The sequence below is a fragment of the Brachycentrus maculatus genome, unplaced genomic scaffold (genome assembly GCF_059751285.1).
Source record: "Brachycentrus maculatus isolate JH-2025_06_01 unplaced genomic scaffold, ASM5975128v1 h1tg000400l, whole genome shotgun sequence".
Lineage (NCBI taxonomy): Eukaryota > Metazoa > Arthropoda > Insecta > Trichoptera > Brachycentridae > Brachycentrus > Brachycentrus maculatus.
The window spans coordinates 157089-179121 of NW_028281149.1; the positions used below are offsets into that span (position 1 = coordinate 157089).

The window sequence follows — 22033 nt, forward strand, 5'->3', positions numbered from 1 at the left end:
AAATATATGTAAAAAACGGTCAAAACTTTTGCATCAACCCAATATATTGACTTGTTAAAAATGACTAACTGCATTGATGTTTATTTTGTTGCCAAGCAAAAGTGACTTAAATGACCCTCCTGAACATTTTACGTTTTGGTAGTTGGTCACTTTCTCCTGTACGACTACGATATATGGCTGACTTAGTATTGCACCCACCACTTAGTCAAGCTGGAATAAAGATTTATTATTATTATTATTATTATTATTAAACATACTCATAATCCCTTATTGAATTCTAAAAATCAAATACAGTAACCCGAGTGCCCCAGCCGTTGCTACCATTATTCATTTCCTCCGTGCTATTCCTCCTCCATTTCTTTTCCCATATGGAAATCATGTCCTTCGTCTAGCTCTTTCCACTCCAGGATCCAAAAAACTTGATCGTTAACACCAAGGAAAGGTGATCAGCCCTCCGCTTCAGGTACCAGTCCAGGGTAATATTGAATAAATATTAGAGTGAAAAAATCACTTATATTTATTTGACCCTCCCTGGGAATCGAACCCGGGACCTCCAGAACGGTAGCCGAGCGTGCTGACCATTGCACTACGAAGGCGGACAAATGTATACTAGATGGAAAAACTTTGTGTATCTAGGATCAGTTAAAAGTAGTTAAAAATTCTCTTACTTCAACATTCAATAAAAACATTAAAAAATCATAAAAACAGGAAAATGTTATTATTTTATTAATGCCTTACATTTTCAGAAAAAAAAAATTAAATTTGCCCTTTTTACAAATAAAATCTTCATTAAAACTCATCACTCAAATGGTCAAACATATATGTTTTAAAAATCTGCCCTTTTTACAAATAAAATCTTCAATAAAACTCATCACTCAAATGGTCAAACATATATTTGTTAAAAGAATTGATTTGTTAGAAGTATGAGAATTTTCATGTTTTTGTCATCTCATTAAAATTTAATTGCAGTGGAGCAATGGAAGAGTAGTCGATTGAACAGATGAGGTTTTTTATTTTTATTTTTTGTTTCCTTTCATAATTTGTACCCTGCTTATATATAAGAGGTAAATTTAACATATTGTAGTCAGGCGCTTTGAACAATAGACTCTAGACTATGGCGGATTTTTTTCGCGATTAGCGCAAAAATATATCGCTTTCTTAAAATTTACACAATTTCTAAACCAAATAATATTTTCGAATGAAATTTTCAAAGAAATCATATATGACATTTGATCATCAAAAATAATTTATAATTGTAATTTTTATTTAAGTATTCCGTATTTCACAATTTTAGAAGCATTGTTAACTATAAAAAATAGTCTTCCCCTCCGAGGTATCATTCCCTATACAATGCTAATAAATTCAAATAATAAAATACCAAACAGTAAACAAAACAGTGCGAGCGGTATGAAAAATAGCCCAATACGTGAAATGACTCAAACTAAACTGGAGATTGAGATCGCATAAAAACTCTAGATTTCTGGCGATGCCTTTACAAGCGGCACACTAGCCAATCCGGACAAATACTCAAATAACGTGGACAGACCATCGCCTAGCACCCAGGCAGCAAATTACCCTTCAAGGCGTTTTATTTCACGCTGATAACAAACCCGTATATTGCCATTTCCCGCCGAAAACCGACAGTCCGCGAAAAACCGCAAATGCCGTGTCCCGAAGACAATGTGTTAATAATATACTAAGTAAATAAGAGACAGTGTTATATTTTCAAAGAAATATTGTAAAGAATATTTAAAAAAAAAAGTAAAGCAGGGCAGTTCAGCCGCTCTACTCTACGATACTTTGGCTCCATATATACAAGGTAAAATAATCATGCTCTTACACATCGCTCACTCCTTTCAACAACGTCATATATCAAAAATCGTCTATTTCCAGTTGTGCTGTCATGCATTCGGAATGCCCAGAAAATGTACTATATCCCAGCAAAAGCGGCATATTTTCAACTCAATATTTACCCGCTACAGGGCAGAAAGTGTTGTTTTTGCATATTGAAGAAAAGGTATTGTTTAATAATTTTTTCAAATATACTAAATATTTTTCAAATGGAGAAAAAACCTTCAGGTTTTACCTAAAAAGATATGTTGTATAGAATAAAGTTCAATAAGTGGCTTGATATTTATATTTAAAACATTTTATTATACTTTTAAACTTTAAAAACGATCACCTGAAAAATCAAGTTTTTTGATTTATGACGTTTTTGAAAGGAGTAAGCGATAGGTATAAAAGAGATTTTTTTAAGGTGGGGACTTACCAGACCATTTCGTCATAATGTCGTTCGTGGCGAGCATCCGATTTCTGATGAGCACTCAGAATGCACTCAGCGCTCAGAACGTGTTACGTTACAATGAAATGACTCCGGTCAGTCTCCACCTTTACATATTTTCTACAGTTACATATTTAAAAAAAAAAAACATGTAGAGACCAACAAGAAAATATGACCAGATGAGGTTAGGATAGGTTTAGGTTAGGTTAGGTAGTCTATCACACTTTGGCTCCAAATATACAAGGTGAAATATAGTGCTCTTACATATGTATAAGAGAGAATACATTACATATTTTCTAGTGTTACATATTTAAAAAAAAATCAAATGGGGAAAGAATATATGACCAGATGAGGTTGGGTTAGATTAGGTTAGGTACTTTACCATTCTTTGACTCCATATACATAAGGTGAAATATACATGCTTTTACATATGTTCAAGAGAGTAGGCATTACATACTTTCTAGTGTTACATATTTCTTCTACTTCTTCTTCTTCTAACCCTTATCCGCACCCAATGGTGCATAGGGCACTGCATCGTAGCGACGTAGTGTTATCTTGATCGTTAATTGCACGAAGGCAAGGTGATCAGCCCTGCGCTTCTTGTACCAGTCCAGGGTGATATTAAATAAATATGAGAGTGAAAATCGGCCATATTTATTTTGACCCCCCTGAGAATCGAACCCGGGATCTCCAGCACGGTAGCCAAACGCGCTGACCACTGCGCTACGGAGGTGGACAAATACATATCATACATATTTAAAAAACAAAAACCTTTTATATAGGGAAAGAAAATATGACCAGATGACGTTGGGTTAGGTTAGGTTAGGTACTTTACCATACTTCGGCTCCATATACACAAGGTCAAAAATGAATGCTCTTACATACTAAAGTACAAGAGAGAAGGTATTACATATTTAAAAAACAAAAAACATTTCATATTGAGAAAGAAAATATGACCAGATGAGGTTGGGTTAGGTTAGGTTAGGTACTTTACCATACTTTGGCTCCATATACACAAGGTAAAAAATGAATGCTCTTACATACTAAAGTACAAGAGAGAAGGTATTACATATTTAAAAAACATTTCATATTGGGAAAGAAAATATGACCAGATGAGGTTGGGTTAGGTTAGGTTAGGTTAGGTTGGCGGGTCGGGCGGGTCAGGTTAGGATGCGTCGCGGGATGTGCAGTCCCTCCACGTGCTGATCCAGGGGGGGCCGGTGGAGCAGCGGGCCGGGCGCATCGCTCTCCTGGTACGTGTGGCTGCTCACGAAGGAGAACGCCTCTTCCCCGTCGGACTGCGTCAGCACCAGCACCACCTGCCTGCAACCACACAACCACAACTACTGTCCCACCCGCTGAATCTAGCCAACACTCCAGTCATACACATCACCTTTTAGTCCCAAAAGTGCCTCGCCTTGGCGGCTTCAAACAACTTTCTTTATAATTTAAATGTAACTTTCCACCTTAACCTTCCAGCAGGCGCGTTGAGAAATTTCCGAGCGCGTGTCATAAATTTTATGTCTTAAAGTTTTCTGTATGTAAATTGGGTTTTCTTTATATATGATAAACGTACTTAAAAAAATATAAATATATATTTATATAAATATATATATATATATATATATATATATATATATATATATATATATATATATATATATATATATATATATATATATGCATACGTGTTAAGAAAACACACATTGCTGTAGCGTACACTTAATTCTTATTTAGACTTTGTTAAAGTTCTCCCATTTAACAAAGTCAACTGAATACACTAACATATGGCTCACTTCTTTCAACGTTATATATCAAAAAACTTGATTTTTCAGGAGATCGTTTTTTATAGTTTAAGAATAAAATAAAATATATTTAAAATAAATATCAAGCCACTTATTATTGAACCTTTTACTGTGCAACAAATCTTTTTAGGTAAGCCCTGAAGGTTTTTTCTCCATTTGAAAAATATTTAGTTTATTAAAAAAAATAATTAAACAATACCTTTTCTTCAAAATGCAAAAACAACACTTTCTACCCTGTGGCGGGTAAATATTAAGTTAAAAATATGCCTCTTTTGCTGGGATATAGTACATTTTCTGGGCATTCCGAAAACATGCACAACTGAAAATTGATGATTTTAATTTATGACGTTCTTGAAAGGAGTGAGCGATATGTCTTTCACCATTGAGTAAATGATTTTTTTCCAATTAAAAATTCTTCCATTGTTTTCTCCTCTCTTCAGTTGGTCTGACATGTTTTCCTGTTAAAACACGTCTAAAAATAAATAAAAAATACATTTAGCTATAAAGGAAACGATTTAAATGAAAAATAAATAAGAAAATTAGTTTATTTCCATATAAAATACTTTTTTGAGTGATTTTTGAAGTGATTTTTTTAATTTACCCTCAAAGGATGTTTCCAAATTTCAATGAAAAACAAAAACTTGATAGCACACTAGGTACAGCTGTAGTTTAGAGAGACACTGACCCTGGAAGAGCTGGGAGCTGGATGCTTGCAATTAAGTGGTAAGGGTGGAGGAAGCGATAAGGAGCATTTGTCATCAATTTTATGACAGCGCCCGCTGGAAGGTTAAAATCACTATAAATATTTTATTATAACTCAAATATAATGTGAAAAAAAAACCTCCGCCTTCGTAGTGTCATGGTCAGCACGCTCGGCTACCGCACTGGAGGTCCCGGGTTCAATTCCCAGGAGGGTCAAATAAATATAAGCGTTTTTTTCGCTCTAATATTTATTCAATATTACCCTGGATGGTACCTGAAGCGGAGGGCTGATCACCTTTTCTTCATGTGTTAATGATCAAGATAACACTGTGTCAATACGATGCAGAGCCCTATACACCATTGGGTGCGGATAAGGGTTAGAAGATAATTATAATGTCTTTTGAAGCTAACTGCTTCTTTTCTGAGACTGACTAATACTAAAATACAATCTACTTTTAGTATTAATCAGTCCTGGAACATTATAATTAAGTTATAATAAAATATTTATGGTGATTTCATATAAATTATATAACTTTCTTTATTCCTATCTTTGACGCAGAGAGACAAAAGCCGATGAGCGAGACTTTAAAGGACAAATAAAGAAAGCGGAGGAATGATATTCATATAGAAAATCATACGAGAGTGATAAGGATGGAGTGTGTCTTATCTAGAATATCCTCATTCTTGTTACACCGATATAAACTACCGTGTAAAAGAATCTTTCGCATCGGCCATATTTTAGGAAGTAATACAAAAATATGACAATGAGAGAAATAGATATTCAAAACTTAAAAGTCAAAGTGTGACAGCTACAGATGTAGGTCGTTGTGTTATTCTTACCCCACATTCCTTATTATTGAACCTCACTGGTATTTTTATAGAAAAGGCAATACCTTACTCATATATCATTAATTGATAAAGTGTTACGGAGTGCAATATGTATACGTCGCTACTCGAGCGAGCCTCACCTGTGCATGGGCGCCACCCAGTCCTCGGTCTGCAGCTCCCCGCGCGTCGATACCATGTTGCGGCTCTTCCGGCAGTCGCACTGAAACCTGATCCACTTGTCCCGGCTCAGGTTCTCCACCATCACCGCGAGCCCTCCCCAGCCCTGAAAGAAGAGAATACAGTATGCGGTGTGGATCAGCCCCGCCTCCCGCGCCGCGTCCCGCTCGGCTCCGGGCGGCTCACCTCGGTCAGGGAGTAGTAGGCCGTCGGGCCCCGGTGGATCTCCGCGCGCTTGCCGCGGGCGAGCGTCAGCTCGATGAGCGCGTCGGCCAAGATGCGCGGCGGCGGAGTGACGCGCTGCAGCAGCAGGCGTTTGGAGGAGTGCACGGCGAGCACGTGCCGCGGGAAGGTCGCCGCGTCGGCCTTCTTCGTCCCCGTTCGCCAGTGGTTGAAGCCCAGGCACAACACTACGTACAAGTCCCGTTCCAGGACCTTGTGGCAGCCCACGAAGTCGCTCACCCGGCGCTGGCTGGCGACCGCCAGGGGGCCGGGGCGAGGTGCGGCGCCGGGTCGCGCCCGGAACACCGCGACGCACAGGTCCAGCCGCGAGCGCGGATCTTCGCGCCGCCCCTCCTGGAACAGCGTAAAGTCGGCCTCCGTCGGCCGCAGCACGGTGAGCAGCAGGCAGGACAGGTGGCGCGGCGCGGCCAGCGGCGGCAGCACGCCCGACAGGCGAGCCTCGTGCCACCCGCTGCGCACCTTGCAGATGTCCACCGAGTCGAAGTACGTCAGCGCGTCCTCGAAGGAAATCCAAAAAACGCCCCGGTCGTCCTCGGAGCCGGCCGGCTCGCCCAGCGCGCGGCGCAGGCGCTCGGTCCAGAGCGGGCTAGAGGCGGAGTAGGCCCCGCACCAGGAGGTGTGCCCCCAGGGGTTGCGCAGGCGCAGCAGGCGCAGGCCTCTCTCGGCGCGCACGTCCAGCACGGAGTAGGCGTGGCGCGGCTTCAGGCCGAGGCGCCGGAACTCGTCGTCGTCCACCTTCCGTCTGCCGCTGCCGCACGAGACGCCCATGAGGAAGCGCGACTCCCTCGAGTCCAACAGTTTCTCCCACACGCGGTCGGGGTCCAGCTTCTCCCGCCCCGACTTGCCTCCGCCCTCCAGCGACACGGACTCGCACGGCAAGCCCGTCAGCGTGGCCAGACCTGCGGAGGAACGGGACAATATCGGCACTCCGTTTGCTAACCGACTCCGGGCGCCACCTTACCGAGCGTAACGTACCTTCGATGGGTCTGCCGGCGACCAAGGCCTCGTAAGAGCCGTGCAGCTTGGCTATCGCTTTCTCTATGAGGGGCACCCACAGCTGTTTCCGTTCGGCCTGCGCACCAGTACCGGTAAAGTTAAGATCTGTATCGATACGCTTTTGAATAGTCATACACATACGAAATCATATGTGTCTACATCATAGTTTCGCATACCTTTTTGCACCTTAAATCGCTTAATAATAAATTATTTTTTCCGTAGACCTTCTTCACTATCGCATATTACGATATTTAATTTTCTCTCACTCACCCACACAGTGCTCTTCATCTTGATGAATCTAACGAGTCAAAGTTTTGGGAACAGCTGTTATTGACCTTGTAAAACCTCGCATATGAAAGTAGCTAGGAAAGTATTTACAAGTATGACAATCTATGGTGGTGTAGTGAGACGTTAACAGGACGCCTAAATGCCCAAATTAGATCCAGTCACGCGGACCTCTATTTACATCCCGATCACCATCATTTTATTTTCTCGTTGACACAAGCCCCAGCTTCAAAGTCCATATGGATATTTTGGGAAACTGTCCATGTAGAAATGAGTGGAAAAAAGAGAAATTTACATTCCACCATGTTACTTTAGTCGAGGATTTGCGAAACAAACTGGATAATTGGCGCGATTAGTATTTGAATTAACAGTAATTTATTTTATTTTATGTGTTTGGGACGCAGCTCGTACATAAAAAATATAAAAAATAGTTAGATTGACAATGATAATATTATGATATGCTAATATTAGGATATTGTGTTTTATGATATTGAGGGCATAAAACACAATATGCCCCATAAAACCTCTTCCGAGCTTTGAAATATGGATGTCTCTTCGGGCTCCCGTCTACTTGCCCAAACTAGTCGGAACTATGGATGTCTCTTCGGTCTCCCGTCTACTTGCGCAAACTAGTCGGAACTATGGATGTCTCTTCGGTCTCCCGCCTACTTGCGCAAACTAGTCGGAACGGGTAAAGTATGGGTCCACCTTAGAGTAGAGCAGGCGGCCGTGGGGGTCGCATGGCAGCAGGTCGTCCACGAGCACCGTGCTCCAGCGCCCGTCCTTGCAGAGGCGCAGCTGGTAGGCGCCCTCCGCGCAGTCCCCCTGCAGCAGCACGCCGCGCAGCAGCGCCCGGCGCTCCGCCAGCACGCCCAGGGCGCTCACCAGCCAGCAGTTCCCCAGCGACCCTGCACCCGCAACCGCAACTTATTACAACTCCACTCCAAAAGTGAGAATATTTGTGCATTTCCATATTTTATTCATTGTTTCGGCATTCACTTGTAGTAAGACATGATGAAATTGTAAAAGAAAAACACTGTTTTTTTACCATTTGAGTTTATTTTATTATACTAGTTTTGGAACTAGTATAATAAAATAAACTAGTTTTGGAACAGCTTCAGGTTATACATTGGTGTCTTTTTATTATTCTATTTTATTTTATTAAGATTATTAGAATTTGACGTAAGGGATCAAAAGCAGAACGGACACCATTGGCATAAAAAACGCGCTTAAAGTGTAACAAGTTAAGACTCTAAGAAGCATATCTGGCAAGAGTCTACGAGACAGGATAAGGGAAATATGCGAGATTGAATATGTCGTTAGGTGGGGAAGGTAACGAAGGAGACAATGGTATGCGCATGTGAGGAGAATGGAACCATCCAGACTCCACTACATTGCACTGTATGGCCAAGGCAGACTACTCCCGGGCAGATCAACAAGGAGATGGATCGGCAGCTGGGAATCGACATCGCAGGAGGCTAATCCTTCTTACAAACAGACAACAAGGCCTAAACTAAGAAGAAGAAGACGAAGAAGAAAAAGACGAAGAAGAAAAAGACGAAGAAGAAGGATTTGTCTGTTCCGAATGTGCCAGGGAGATTGGAGTAGTTTCAAGTGTAGATGGATCGGGTGGTAGTGTGACCGCTCACCCTGCTTTATGTCACCGGGCTCGGGGTGCCGGAACACAGTCCAGGGCAGGTGGGCCTCCTGCGGGTCTGAGAGCACGTCGGCGGGGCGCAGCCACCGCACGGCAGCGGCGGGGCCCCGCGGGGGGGCGCGCCGCAGCGAACACTCTCTCGCGGGGAACGTCTCGTCCACAAACTGGCCCTTACGCTAGAAACAATCCAAAAAATCACTCAATGAGCGATTGTTCACTACACGGAATTTTACCATCCGTCAGTCCGGTTTTTAAAAATAAAAGGGACTGCGACAGTTTAGCGTGATCGAACTTACGCGCACCGATCCGAAGAAAGACGGCCAAAAGCACAAGCCGCAATTATCTGTTTTAACTGGACTGCCAGACGGTAGAATTCCTGTAGTGCACAAGCGCCCAAACATTCCGGACCCAGAATAAAAATTAGGCAATCTACCATAATGTTGATCCTGTAATAGTTCTAGTTCCCGTATAGCTGCTATGAGCTTATACGGGAACGCGTATGTAACCCTGTACATTTTTATGTTTCACATTACTTCAAAAAGGGTCACGACCCTCAGTAATGAGGAATAAGACAGAGAAGATATTTTACATATGTTTCTTGTATTTTTTCTATATGAATTACGTATATATGTGTGCATGTGTGCATGTGTATGTGTGTATGTATGTATATGCATGTGTATGTATGTATATTTATAAATATATTCTTATTTTAATCTTGTTACAGAGAAAAAATCCTTTAACCACTCTCATAAATTCCTCTCCTCTCCTTTTCCTTAATGCACATTCCTTTTTTTATATCTTAATTGTTTTTAATAATTATAACATAAATGTGGAATCGTTTAATTGGCTTTAGTATTACTAATGTAACTATTTTTTTTATTATATATATTTTTAATGTAAAGCTGTACAATTCCCAAACAAATAAAATAAAATATATCACTGGGGGCAATCTGTTTAGTATGAAATGAACACACTACGGACGGGAAAGGTATTACTACCCGTTTCATCGATTGATTTTTACCTTCTGCGCCAGCCTCATTCAAGCTTAAGTCAGAAATAAGGAATCATTTAATGTTTTTAAATGAATATTATGTACAAATCTTTTTGTTAAGGTCTGGAATATATATACACAATTAGCGAATCCCATCGCCAGTGCTCCGCAGGTGTAAAAAATACTCGTCCTCAGTAAGTTAAGAAACTAAATGTTTATGAAACAACAACAGAAAACGGAAGTTGCATATGTAATGAATAACATACAGCCACAGATATGTCCCACGAGTGTCGCGCTGGCGGCTCGAGGTGAGGTAGGGAGAACTCACTTGCTTGCACTTGTTGAGTATTTCTTGCCACTGCGCCCACGCCAAACTCTCTTCCTCCTGCCGCAGCGTCTCCGTGGGACAGCTCTCCTGGACGCCCTTCTCCCCAAACACTGCACAGACCATCATACACCATTTGGAATATGTCCAAATCCCTAAGTGTTATCGAAATTCTTCTTCTAACCTTGTCCGCCTCCGTAGTGTAATGGTCAGGTCGCTCGGCTACCGTTCTGGAGGTCCCGGGTTCGATTCCCAGGGGGGGTCAAATGAACATAAGTGATTTTTTCACTCTAACGTTTATTCAATATTACCCTGGACTGGTACCATAAGTGTGGGGCTGATCACCTTTCCTTCGTGTGTTAACGATCAAGATAACACTGTGTTTGTATAATGCAGTGCCCTATGCACCATTGGGGTACGGATAAGGGTTTGAATGAAAAACCTTTTTACGCACCCAATGGTGTATCGGGCACTGCATTATATTAACGCAGTATTATATCGATCATTACTTACATAAAGGTAAGGTGATCCCTCCTGCGCTTCAGGCACCAGTCCAGAGTAATATTAATTAAATGTTAGTGTGTAAGATCACAAATATTTATTATCACCCCCCTGGGAAACGAACCCGGGACCTCCAGCACAGTAGCTGAACATGCTAATCATAAAACCACGGAGGCGGACAACTCAAATTACATTACTTTAATTGATAATCTAATTTTCTAAACCGTTTCGCTGCCACGAGCGCATTAACACTCGTGCTGCTGCCTTAACTTGATCGGTCCACCGTGTGAGAATCTTCCTCTCCTTCTCTTCCCCTCCAGGCTTCCAATCATAACCAGTCATTCCAGGCTATCCTAATTGCACGCGCAACGTATTCAAGGAGCTGAAGAATCCGCAGTGTACAGACATTGGCCATTTAGCCATCGTAGTGTAACTCCTGAGGAATGGACTCGTTGGTGCGTCTAGCTGTCCATGGAATTCGGAGCATGCGCCTCCAACACCACATTTCGAAAATTGACTCAAACATTTCGAGTCAGTCTTCCTCCCTTCTGCTGGTTTTATGGTCCATGTTTCAGCAGCATAGGGAAAAATGGAGCGGACCAAATTCCTGACAAGCTTTATCACGGTGTAGTAACTCACACCCCGGTAACTGGTCTAAATATAAGTATAATAAATTTTCAAGTATGTGAAAAAATTAGGCAAAGAATCTGGCATGCGCTGATTTTGATATTTTTTTTTTTTAAAGGAATAACCCGAAAAGCGTCAATTTTAGATGCTTGTCTGCAGGTAGGGTAGTAAGGATAGGGAAGGTAAATGTGAGAAATACATTACAAACGCCCAGACCAATCGAAAAGGGTTGAAGAAGGTGGTAAGTGGGTGATTTGAGCCGTAGCTGTCTGGAGCTCTGCACTTACCCCCGTCGACCACCTGGATGAGGTCCTGCGCGGGGGCGCGCGGGGCGCGGCACACGGCGCACTCCGTCGCGCGCGCCTTGTTGTTGAAGGTGCACACGCAGCACTCCCACAATCCTGTAGACACTAACACTTACTTCATTCAAGATTTTTTTAAAGGAATAACCCGGAAACTCTTCACTTTTTAGAGGCTTGTCTGCAGGTATGATAGTAAAATTAATTTAATCAATTGATTAAACCATATCCGCTCCCTAGGTGGAGCATATGGGGTCCACTCTGTCTCCGGGCTTTTCTGTCGGCTGCCAGCTCCCTCGCATCCTCCCAAGTCAGGTCCGCGTCCCAAAGCTCTGACGAGAACTGCCAACGAATTGTCAGCAGTGGTCGTCCTGGGCGGCGTGATGCCTTGTAAAAGAGGCAAGCTTGCTTAAGAGTACATGGCCAAGCCAACTGAAATAGTAAAATTAGGAAAAGTAAATGTAAAACTTACTTTCCCTAATTTTACCCTCGTTGGTACAGCCCATCACTGATAAAAATAATTAAAGAGAAATCTAAATATCACAAAAAATGGAAAAATTACAATAATGCTCGTGATTACGAAACCTTTGCCTTACTCCGAACTAGACAAAAAAAAGTCCAAAAGGAATGTTTCCAGAAATTTATTCTTGATTGTGAACAAGCTATCTTAAATGACCCTAAGTCTTTTTGGTCCTACGTGAAAAGTAAACGCAACTCCAACGATATCCCATTAAACATGCAATACCAAAATCAAGTATCTATTAATGCCCAGGAAGTCGTTGACAATTTTTCTAAATACTTCAACTCTGTCTATACTGAAAGTGATTCAACTGAAGTATATGAAATGCATATACCTTTACAACAAACATGTAATTCTTTTAAATCTTCTTTTACTATTTCAAGTACTGACGTGCTTGAAACGTTAAAAACATTAGATGTCAACAAAGGCGCTGGTCACGACAAATTACCTCCATTATTTGTGGTTAAATGCGCTTAACAACTGGCTACTCCACTCTCAATATTATTCAATCGATCTTTGAAAGAACGCATTTTTCCTGACAATTGGAAAAAGGCACTTATTATTCCTGTGCATAAAGGTGGAAGTAAGCATAAAGTGGAAAACTATAGACCCATCTCGATATTACCGGTCTTCGGTAAAATATTTGAACTACTTATTTATAAGCACTTGTTACACGATGTTGTTTTTCACATCCCGTATGAACAACATGGCTTTATGCGAAATCGTTCAGTACTCTCAAATTTAGCACTTTTCACAACTGACGTAACTGAGTATATGGCCATGGGATCACATTGACTATTCCAAGGCATTCGATCGTGTCAATCACTCGATACTTGTAAATAAATTAGCATCAATTGGAATTCATAGTGATCTTCTTGAGTGGCTCATGTCCTATGTCCATAAGCGAAGTCAGGCAGTAGTTGTTGGCGGACATTCCTCTAATTTCTCCCTACTTCCATCGGGTGTTCCTCAAGGCAGTCACCTGGGGCCTCTTTTATTCAATATTTACGTTTTTGACATTGGGAAATGCTTTAATTCTAAATTTATTATGTACGCTGATGGTATGAAGGTGTATTCAAGTCCTCACAATTGTCTAAAAATGCAAGAAGACCTCTCGAGACTGTCTGAGTACTGTAAAATCAATATGTTATCTCTTAATTCTGATAAATGTATGAAAATAGCATAATAGAAAGACACATATAATCTCGATAACAGTAACATCAAGTCTGTACAAACGGTTCGCGATCTAGGCATCCTTTTTGATAGTAAACTTAATTATACTACACACATTGAAAGCATCACTGATAAATCATATAAAACACTTGGATTCTTACTTCGAACCTGTAAGCCTTTTCTAAATATTGACTCTTTGAAACTACTTTATTTTTCCTACGTGCGTAGTATTCTTGAATTTTCATCTCCTATTTGGTCACCCTATTATCAAGTACACTCGGATAAAATTGAAAGAAACCAAAAACTTTTCGTAAAAAATTTAAATCGTAGATCTCACCTAAATTTTCAGGATTACCGTGAAGCATGCGCTTTTTATAACTTGCAAACTCTTTCTGATAGACGAACCGTGGCCGACTTGATGTTGCTCACCAAGATCCTTTCCAACAAAATTGATTCCCCTGACCTAGTAGCCCGTATTCATTTTAGGGTACCTCAAAGATGTAAGCGTTCTACTCACCTTCTTCATGTACCAAAGTGCAACACAGTTTTTTTACAAAATACCACCCTAAACAGAATCATAGACTCATACAACAAGACATTTAATGACATTGATATTTTCGGAAAAAGCATAGCTATAATAAAAAAAGAGGTTAGTAAAGTAAAGTAAAGAGGAAAGTTGTCATACTCTGTTTACTCTCCACCAATAACCTAGTTATGTTATGGGTGGGGGGTGAATGGTGCATGACAATTTTTTTTCTGTATATATATATAATGTATATGTATATGTATGTATATGTGTATATGTAGGTATATATATATATATATATATATATATATATATATATATATATATATATATATATATATATATATATATATATATATATATATATAAATATATATACATATACATATACACACGCACACATACACACACACATACATATACATGCAAAAATAATTAAGAAAATTAGTTTATTTCCATATAAAATACTTTTTTGAGTGATTTTTGAAGTGATTTTTTTAATTTAGCCTCAAAGGATGTTTCCAAATTTCAATGAAAAACAAAAACTTGATAGCACACTAGGTGTGTGTGTGTGTGTGTGTATGTATGCGTATGTATATGTATGTATGCGTATGTTTATGTATGTATGTGTATTTATAAATATATTTTTAAACTTCTTACGTAGAAAAAAAAATCCTTTAACCACCCTTATTAATTCCTCTCCTTTCCTTCTCCTTCCTGCTAAATCTATTATTTTATATAATACCATTTTTTTGTTTAATCTCTGAATGTTTTTTAATAGTTTTATAACATAAATGTGGAATTGTTTAATTGGCTTTTTTTTAACGTAACTATTTTTTGTTAATGTAATGTAATGTTTATTATTGTTAATTTAACTATCGTTTATTATATCATTTTTTATATGTAAGCTTTACAATTCCCGAATAAAATACAAAAAAAAATACATCACAAGCACCCAGAGCAATTGAAAATAAATATATTTCTTGATTTAATTTTGCAATTGGCGAGAATGAAACCTGCGACACCACTTTTGCAGTTGAGTGTCTACCGAACTACGCCCCGGCGCCTGTCTCTCTTGTCTGTTGTACAATTCATTATTGAACATCTCGCGTACAATTTTCTTTTACCCTTTGCCCGCACCACATAAGGACACGAAAAAATGGGCCTTTGTGGATTTGCCCGTACCTTGTACGGACACCCCGGCAAAAGAATAGTTCAAACGGATTTTACCGTAGCAAAGGCGGTAGTAGTGGATTATAGCGGAGTTATGGGTTAGAAATACTAGATGGAAAACCAGCGTGTATCTAGGATCAGTTTTAAAAGTAGTAGTATGACCACAACTGTGAATATGCGCATAAATGTGGGATGTTTGACTACAACTGTGAAATTGCGCATTTATATAGTTTTGAACGACTACAATTGCGCATATGCGCATTAATATGCAATAAATGACTACAACTGTGAACACGGGCATTAATATGGAATACTTGACTACAATTGGGAACATTCAATTCATGCGTGAGGCAGAAAGATAACATGATTCCAAGGCATGGCCTAGGTGACGTTGTCCAGGACAGAGGGACCTATAACCGGAGGATGAGGAGAGCTGACCCCAGCAGTCTACAAGGACATAAGCTGAGATGAGCCAGGAAGAAGAAGAGTTGGGAACATGCACATTAACATCCAACGAATGACTATAATACTAGCTAAAATAAAGAATATGAAAATATAACAACCTTTTTTCTTAGGCTTTTCCTTTTTTGAAACATCTTTATGCACTCCGTGCGCATTGTCCACTGAAAAGTTTAAAACAAGAATCAAGTATGTATTGCCACATTCAACTGTACCAAAATCTGTTAAAATCACAAACAATACATAAATTAAATCACAAACATTAGAAGTCAGCAAAAATAACTTACAATGTGGATGAGAAAATTCTGCAAAGTGGTCTGGATTCTTTCTAGTACACTTGTCATCGTATTTGCACAAAGGCTTTCCATACTGACCGCCCCCTGTGAAGACACAATGTCGTTTATTACTATACCAGCTTAACGAAATAACATTTTAATGGTCATTTTAATAAGTATTAAAAATCATTTCCAGGCAATGAAGTGTGTTGGTTCTAATAGCAGATTAATGTAACTTTACGTATGATTTTCTATCAAAATGTAAGGTGATGACATGTTTAATCATTGAAATTATATTTATTTATTGATTTGGCGTTTAATTTGTAGAACTCCATTTTAATTTATGTATTAATTTTAAATCAAACACAGATTTTTTGAGTCTACTAAGTTGTATTTTATTAAAAAAAAATACCTAATAAATTATATTGAGACAATTGTTTCGCCTTGTTAGGGCATTATCAAACGAATGTGAAGATCAAATGGACTACGGTCCTTATGTAGCTACACAATTCTAAGTGACAGTTTTAACATGTGCAGCAATAATTTATGGGAGACAACAGTAGCTAATGGGGGATGTAGGTATGTACGTATGTAGGGTGTAGGTATGTAGGATGTAGGGATGTAGGTATGTAAAATAAATATAAGGGTACATACCTACATCCCCCATTAGCTACTGTTGTCTCCCATAAATTATTGCTGCACGTGTTAAAACTGTCACTTAGAATTGTATAGCTACATAAGGACCGTAGTCCATTTGATCTTCACATTCGTTTGATAATGCCCCTTACAATGCGAAACAATTGTCACAATATAATTTTTTATGTATTTTTTGTTAGTAAAATACAACTTAGTAGACTCAAAAATTCTGTGTTTGATTTAAAATTAATACATAAATTAAAATTATATTTTAAGCCAAATTATTATTTTGATTTGAAAGTTATCATTTATTTATTTCTCTTTATTTCCCCTTTTCCTATTACTAGCCGATATTATATTTTAAAATGTTCTTCTTCTTCTTGGTGTAGGCCTTGTGGCCTGTTTTTAGAGGGATAGCCTCCTACGATGTCGATTCCCAGCTATCGATCCATCTCTTTGGTGGTCTGCCCGGAAGTCGTCTACAGTGCGATGTGGGGGAGTCTGGATGGTTCCATTCTCCTCACATACCATTGTCTCCTTTGTTGCCTCACCCACCTCAAACCCACACCAACGATATCTTCAATCTCGCGTATTTCCCTGATCCTGGCGTTTCTTATTCTATCTCGAAGACTCTTGCCTGATATGCTTCTTAGAGTCTTCATTTCTGACACTCTAAGCGCGATTTTTGTGGCAGCGGTGTCCGCTGTACTTTGGATTCCATACGTCATGATGGGCCGGACACAAGTTTTGTAAATCTTGATTTTGCTGCCGATCTTCATCTCAAAAAATGTTTATTTTCGCAATACATCGAACTATGACAGATAACAGCCGACTATGGAATAATGGGTTGTGGATGCGTTTGAAAAAATTGCATTTGGTTGAGAATTAGCTGTCAAACGGAGTTTAGAATACAAACAAATAATTCCATCTGTTTATAGTATGAAAAAATACCACAGAGTTTTAATATATTTTAATGTATCTGCCTCCGTAGTGTAATTGTCAGCACGCTCGACTACCGTACCGGAGGTTCCGAGTTCAATTCCCAGGGGGAGGTCAAATAAATGTAAGTGATGTTTTCATACTAATATTTATTCAATATTACGCTGAACTAGTACCTGAAGCGGAGGGCTGAATACCTTTCCTTCACGTGTTAACGATCAAGATAACACTGTATCTATATGATGCAGTGCCCTATGCAGGAGTTAAATGAGGGTTAAAGATATTTAATTGTGAGTCACAAGGCAATGACCCGGAGAATAATGGATAATAGGGTATTATCACCCGGGAGGAGTATTTAATTTAACATACTTAGCCTATAAAGGATTGTGTAAGACTCATGATGAAACTTAGTTTTGTGTTTATAACAGCTGATACATACAATCAATATTTTCATTCATCATTTTCTTTTTTAAAATTCGCCTTCGTAAGTTGGTAACGAATGACGTCACAGAAACGAATCCACACTACTACTATTACAGCTCTATAAAGCGGATACATAAAGAGATACGCCCCATAACACACCCGATGACGTAAAATTTGATGACGTACAACCGTGTCCGTTTTTCGTTTTATTAAAATACCTAAAGTTTAAACCTTCACATCTCCCTTACTTCCCTACAGATTTCAATAAGAATGTTACCGATAGTCTTGTGATTTTTCATATTAATTTATAAGCCAATAATTACACATCATGAGAATGATCTATTACAAGTACATAAGAATATAAAATATTAATACAAAAACAGATCCCACAAAGGTATGGCCTGTGTGTGGGAATACATTTTATTTTAGGTTATAATAAAAGGCACTGGAAAGAATACAATAGATATCAGAAATAAAATTAGATCAAAAGTGCTAATATAAACTACAAATATTTGATTTTAACAGAAAACAAAACAATCAAAAAGATAGGAATGAAAAAAAAATAGCAAATATGTACTGAATATGCGTTTAAAAGCAGAAGGTACATAGATCTGTTTTTTTTTAAATAAATAATTTAAGCAAAATTTTAAAACGAAACCAACTAAGGTAATTAATGTCTAACACATAGTCTTTGTGGAATGAATCAAACAGTTTTGGAGCTATGAAAAATGAGTGTCTTTGCGCGAGTCTGGATTTGCAAAAAGGGATTTCACCAAAATGTATTTGTTATTTCTATTTTGATTAATTTAAAAGGAACACGAAGGAAATTAAGTTCACCTCTAACTGTGTCGTCGCCTTGTTTCCTAACAGGCTTGGAACTGGTTCCAGAGCTGTCACTCTCCGTCGATGTATCCCGCTTCTTTATTTTCTCCTTCCTGGGACTCTTATTTTCCCTTTTCGTGTGGTTTCTTCTACATTTAGCGTTGTCTTCATCGGAAGAATCATCCCTACTATTGAATATAAGATTCAGCTGTTCAACAACGGCTTTGTTCTTTTCTAACTCTTTCGGAATATTGTACGACCCGCGACCTTCATAGCCTTTTAAAATAGATTCCACTGAAAATAACAATTCCATATTAAAATAAATCATTATAATAATTGATTCGGCAGTCACTCAAGTGGTAATTTCACTTGGTGCGGCGTCTGATGCGGAATACATCGAACCCGCGTCATAATACATTTTTTTTTAAATGTGGTACTTGCCAAGTGAAATTTAAATAAAAAAAATACCTAAAACATTTTAAGTGTGTCCAAATACTTGTTCACAAATCTGGATTATCTCCAATTAGGAGAAATTAGAAAAAAAATGACATCTCAATATATATGAAGAAGAATATGGAAGTCTGGGTATTTACGGGGCTTACGACTGTCATAGGCTGGTTATAACATTTCACATTCACCGATTCTGCCCATTGACAACCACACTACTCAAATTCTTGGAACTCCTAATTATATTGTTTAGTTTTGAAACAAACTGTTTGAATAAACTAAAATGAGATGAGAGAAGCTTTTTACTAAGCAGAGAAATTAAAAAAAAAAAACATTCCCCAATTCTACCCGTGATTGACAAACTACTCAAATTCTTGAAAATTTTAGATATTTTGATCATTATGCATAACACAGTATGAGCGAGTTCACAATAGCCATATATGGTGGGACGAGGAAAGCTTTTTTTAACCAGAAACTCTTTCGATTTGTATGTAAGGTTTGAACCCTGGATTACATTCACATCCATGAGAAACGCTTGAAAACATGATTTTCAATTTCTTCTAGCTTATAATTTAACCAGTTAATTTATATACAACATTTTCAGCGTGTCTAAATACTTGTCCAGATTTGTGAACAAGTATTTGGATACACTCAAAAGTTTGGGAAACTTGTTTGAACTCAGTTTTACCATTCGTAACATTTTTTAGAAACATGAATACGGAGAGAAAGAATAAAACAATAGTTTTATACTATTATCATGTGAAACAAGGCCCAATATCATTTAAGAATGACAAACGGATAAATAATTGAACAAAATACTAAGTATCATCTTACAATGTGGATGTGACGTTTCAACAAAATGTTCAGGACTTAGCCTGTAACACTTTTCACCGTATTCACAAACTGGTTTCTTCGCTTTAGACATTTTTCTTCAACTGAAAAGGAAAAAAAAACACAAAATCAAGGATCAAGGATCAGCTAAGTGTGGAAACATTAGCATTTTAAGAAGCTATGTATATATTATTTTGTTTGTTATGTATATATTATTTTTTTATTGAATAAATTGAATTGAATTGAAATTGAATTGAATTGAATTGAAAGCTGGCTTGAGGTGTAGTCAAAGAAGTCTACGGCAACAAAAAGAAGAACACTAAATAAAATATAAAAAATAACATTGAATTATATCAAATACAACATTTTGAGTGTGTCCAAATACTTGTTCACTAATCTGGATTATCTCCAATTATAGGAGTATTTTTCATATTATTTTTGGACATCTCATCGAAGATGAAGAAAAATATGGAAGTTTGCGCATTTACGGGGCTGACGACCGTAATAGGCTGGTTTATGTAATCACTTTACACATGTGTAACATTCACCAATTCTTGGAAGTTCTATATATAAAACTTCCAAGAATTTGAGTAGTGCGGTTGTCAATAATAGGTAGAATTGGTGAATGTTACACGTGTGTATCTTCAGCCCCGTAAATGACCAGACTTCCATATTTTTCTTCATCTTTGATGAGATGTCAAAAAATAATATATCAAATACAAGGTGAAGACTGACCGAAGCATTTCGTCGTAACGTAGCGTCGTAACATCGCTCGCGGCGAGCATCAACGGGCATCCGAAACTATGGATGGAGCGCTCGGCTCGCTGTTCTGACTATACGAATGCTCGCATCGTAACATGTTACGTTACGACCAAATGTCTCCGGTCGGTCTCTACCCTGAAACACAAAATATTAAAAGTAATGGCCCATCCAGGAATCGAACCCAAGATTTCATAAATAATACTCAAAAATGGGATCATACGACTCATATTTAAACCTGATGGTGTATGGGAGGGCATTTAATTAATACAGCGTTGATATGACAGTTTATCTTTTGAAGACAAGGTTATTTATCACAAGCTTTAGGTACCTACCTGTTCAGGGTGACAATTAATAAATATTACTCGTAATATTATGTTCTGCTACCATAGCGCTACGACGCTCGAGTCCAGGGTTTGATTCCCAGGAGGGCCAAAACAAATGATTTACCACTCATCGCCCTGGAACCCAAAGCGTAAGGCTGATCTGCATCATAAAATTAACAATAAGGATAACACCGTGTCAACCCGATGCAGTGCCTAATGCACCATTAGGTGCGTAGGGCAGAAGGGCAAGAGGGGCCAGAAGAAAAAGATTTATTTAAAGTTTGGGGCTTCATCTAGAGCAGTGTTTCCCAACTGGAAGTGGCATCAAGGGTGTTTAAATTGCTCTTGACTGAGGTATTTCTGACATATCATCAAAGATGAAGAAGAATAAGGAAGTCTGGGCATTTACGGGGGCTGATGACCATCAAAGGCTGGTTTAAGTGATCACTTTATACACGTGTTACATTCACCAATTCTACCCATTATTGACAACCACAATACTCAAATTCTTGGAAGTTCTATATATATGAACCAATTTTGAAACATTATTCTTGAATAACTAGAACTTCACTAGAGACATCTATTGGCGGGATGAAAAATAAATTTTGTGGACACACTCAAAATGTTGTAGATAATTCACATCTGTAAAAAAACAAAAAGCAAACATCGTCACAGACTTCAGAGACTGAAGCTGACGAAAAAACATCCAGACCTTACAGAGTGGTGCAAAGAAAAATGTCCAAATTTGTCACATTAAACTGATTTTCATTGTCATTTGAAGTGTTTTTGATAGTAGTAAATATTGAAAAAAAAATACTTAGCACCCCGCAATAAGGGGTAAGCGAGTTTGGGTTCTTCCTTGAAGCGGTATGCAGGAAAAACTAATTGGGAACAACTGATCTTGGAACTAATTGGAACCACTGCGGAGGCACAATTTAAAATTTGCTAAATCATCTTTAATTTCACACTAAAAAAAAACAAAACATTTAATTTCAAATTGAATATTT

General features: G+C 38.5%; 1 protein-coding gene across 1 annotated transcript; it reads right to left on the reverse strand.

Annotated features, from left to right (window-relative positions):
* Positions 1-1002: 1002 nt before the first annotated feature.
* LOC148302884 (calpain-D-like) lies at positions 1003-21126 on the reverse strand. The gene is made up of 13 exons (XM_088270894.1): positions 21036-21126; positions 19945-20045; positions 18679-18957; positions 15856-15948; positions 15673-15732; positions 11706-11828; positions 10294-10403; positions 8967-9150; positions 8026-8225; positions 7012-7108; positions 5980-6935; positions 5757-5899; positions 1003-3604 (listed from the first exon to the last, which is right to left on the reverse strand). The coding sequence occupies exons 2-13, from the start codon at positions 20033-20035 to the stop codon at positions 3442-3444; spliced, it is 2499 nt and encodes an 832-aa protein (XP_088127020.1). The 5' UTR covers positions 20036-20045; positions 21036-21126; the 3' UTR covers positions 1003-3441.
* Positions 21127-22033: the final 907 nt, after the last annotated feature.

Bases quoted from the DNA above. Each gene is read 5' to 3' on its own strand.
- LOC148302884 (XM_088270894.1), bottom strand. From the start codon at position 20,035: ATGTCTAAAGCGAAGAAACCAGTTTGTGAATACGGTGAAAAGTGTTAC. The intron at 11,829-15,672 runs GTTGTTATATTT...AGTAAGTGTTAG, and splicing joins GGAAAAGCCTAAGAAAAAAG to TGTCTACAGGATTGTGGGAG. The intron at 5,900-5,979 runs GTGAGCCGCCCG...CTCTTCTTTCAG, and splicing joins CCTACTACTCCCTGACCGAG to GGCTGGGGAGGGCTCGCGGT.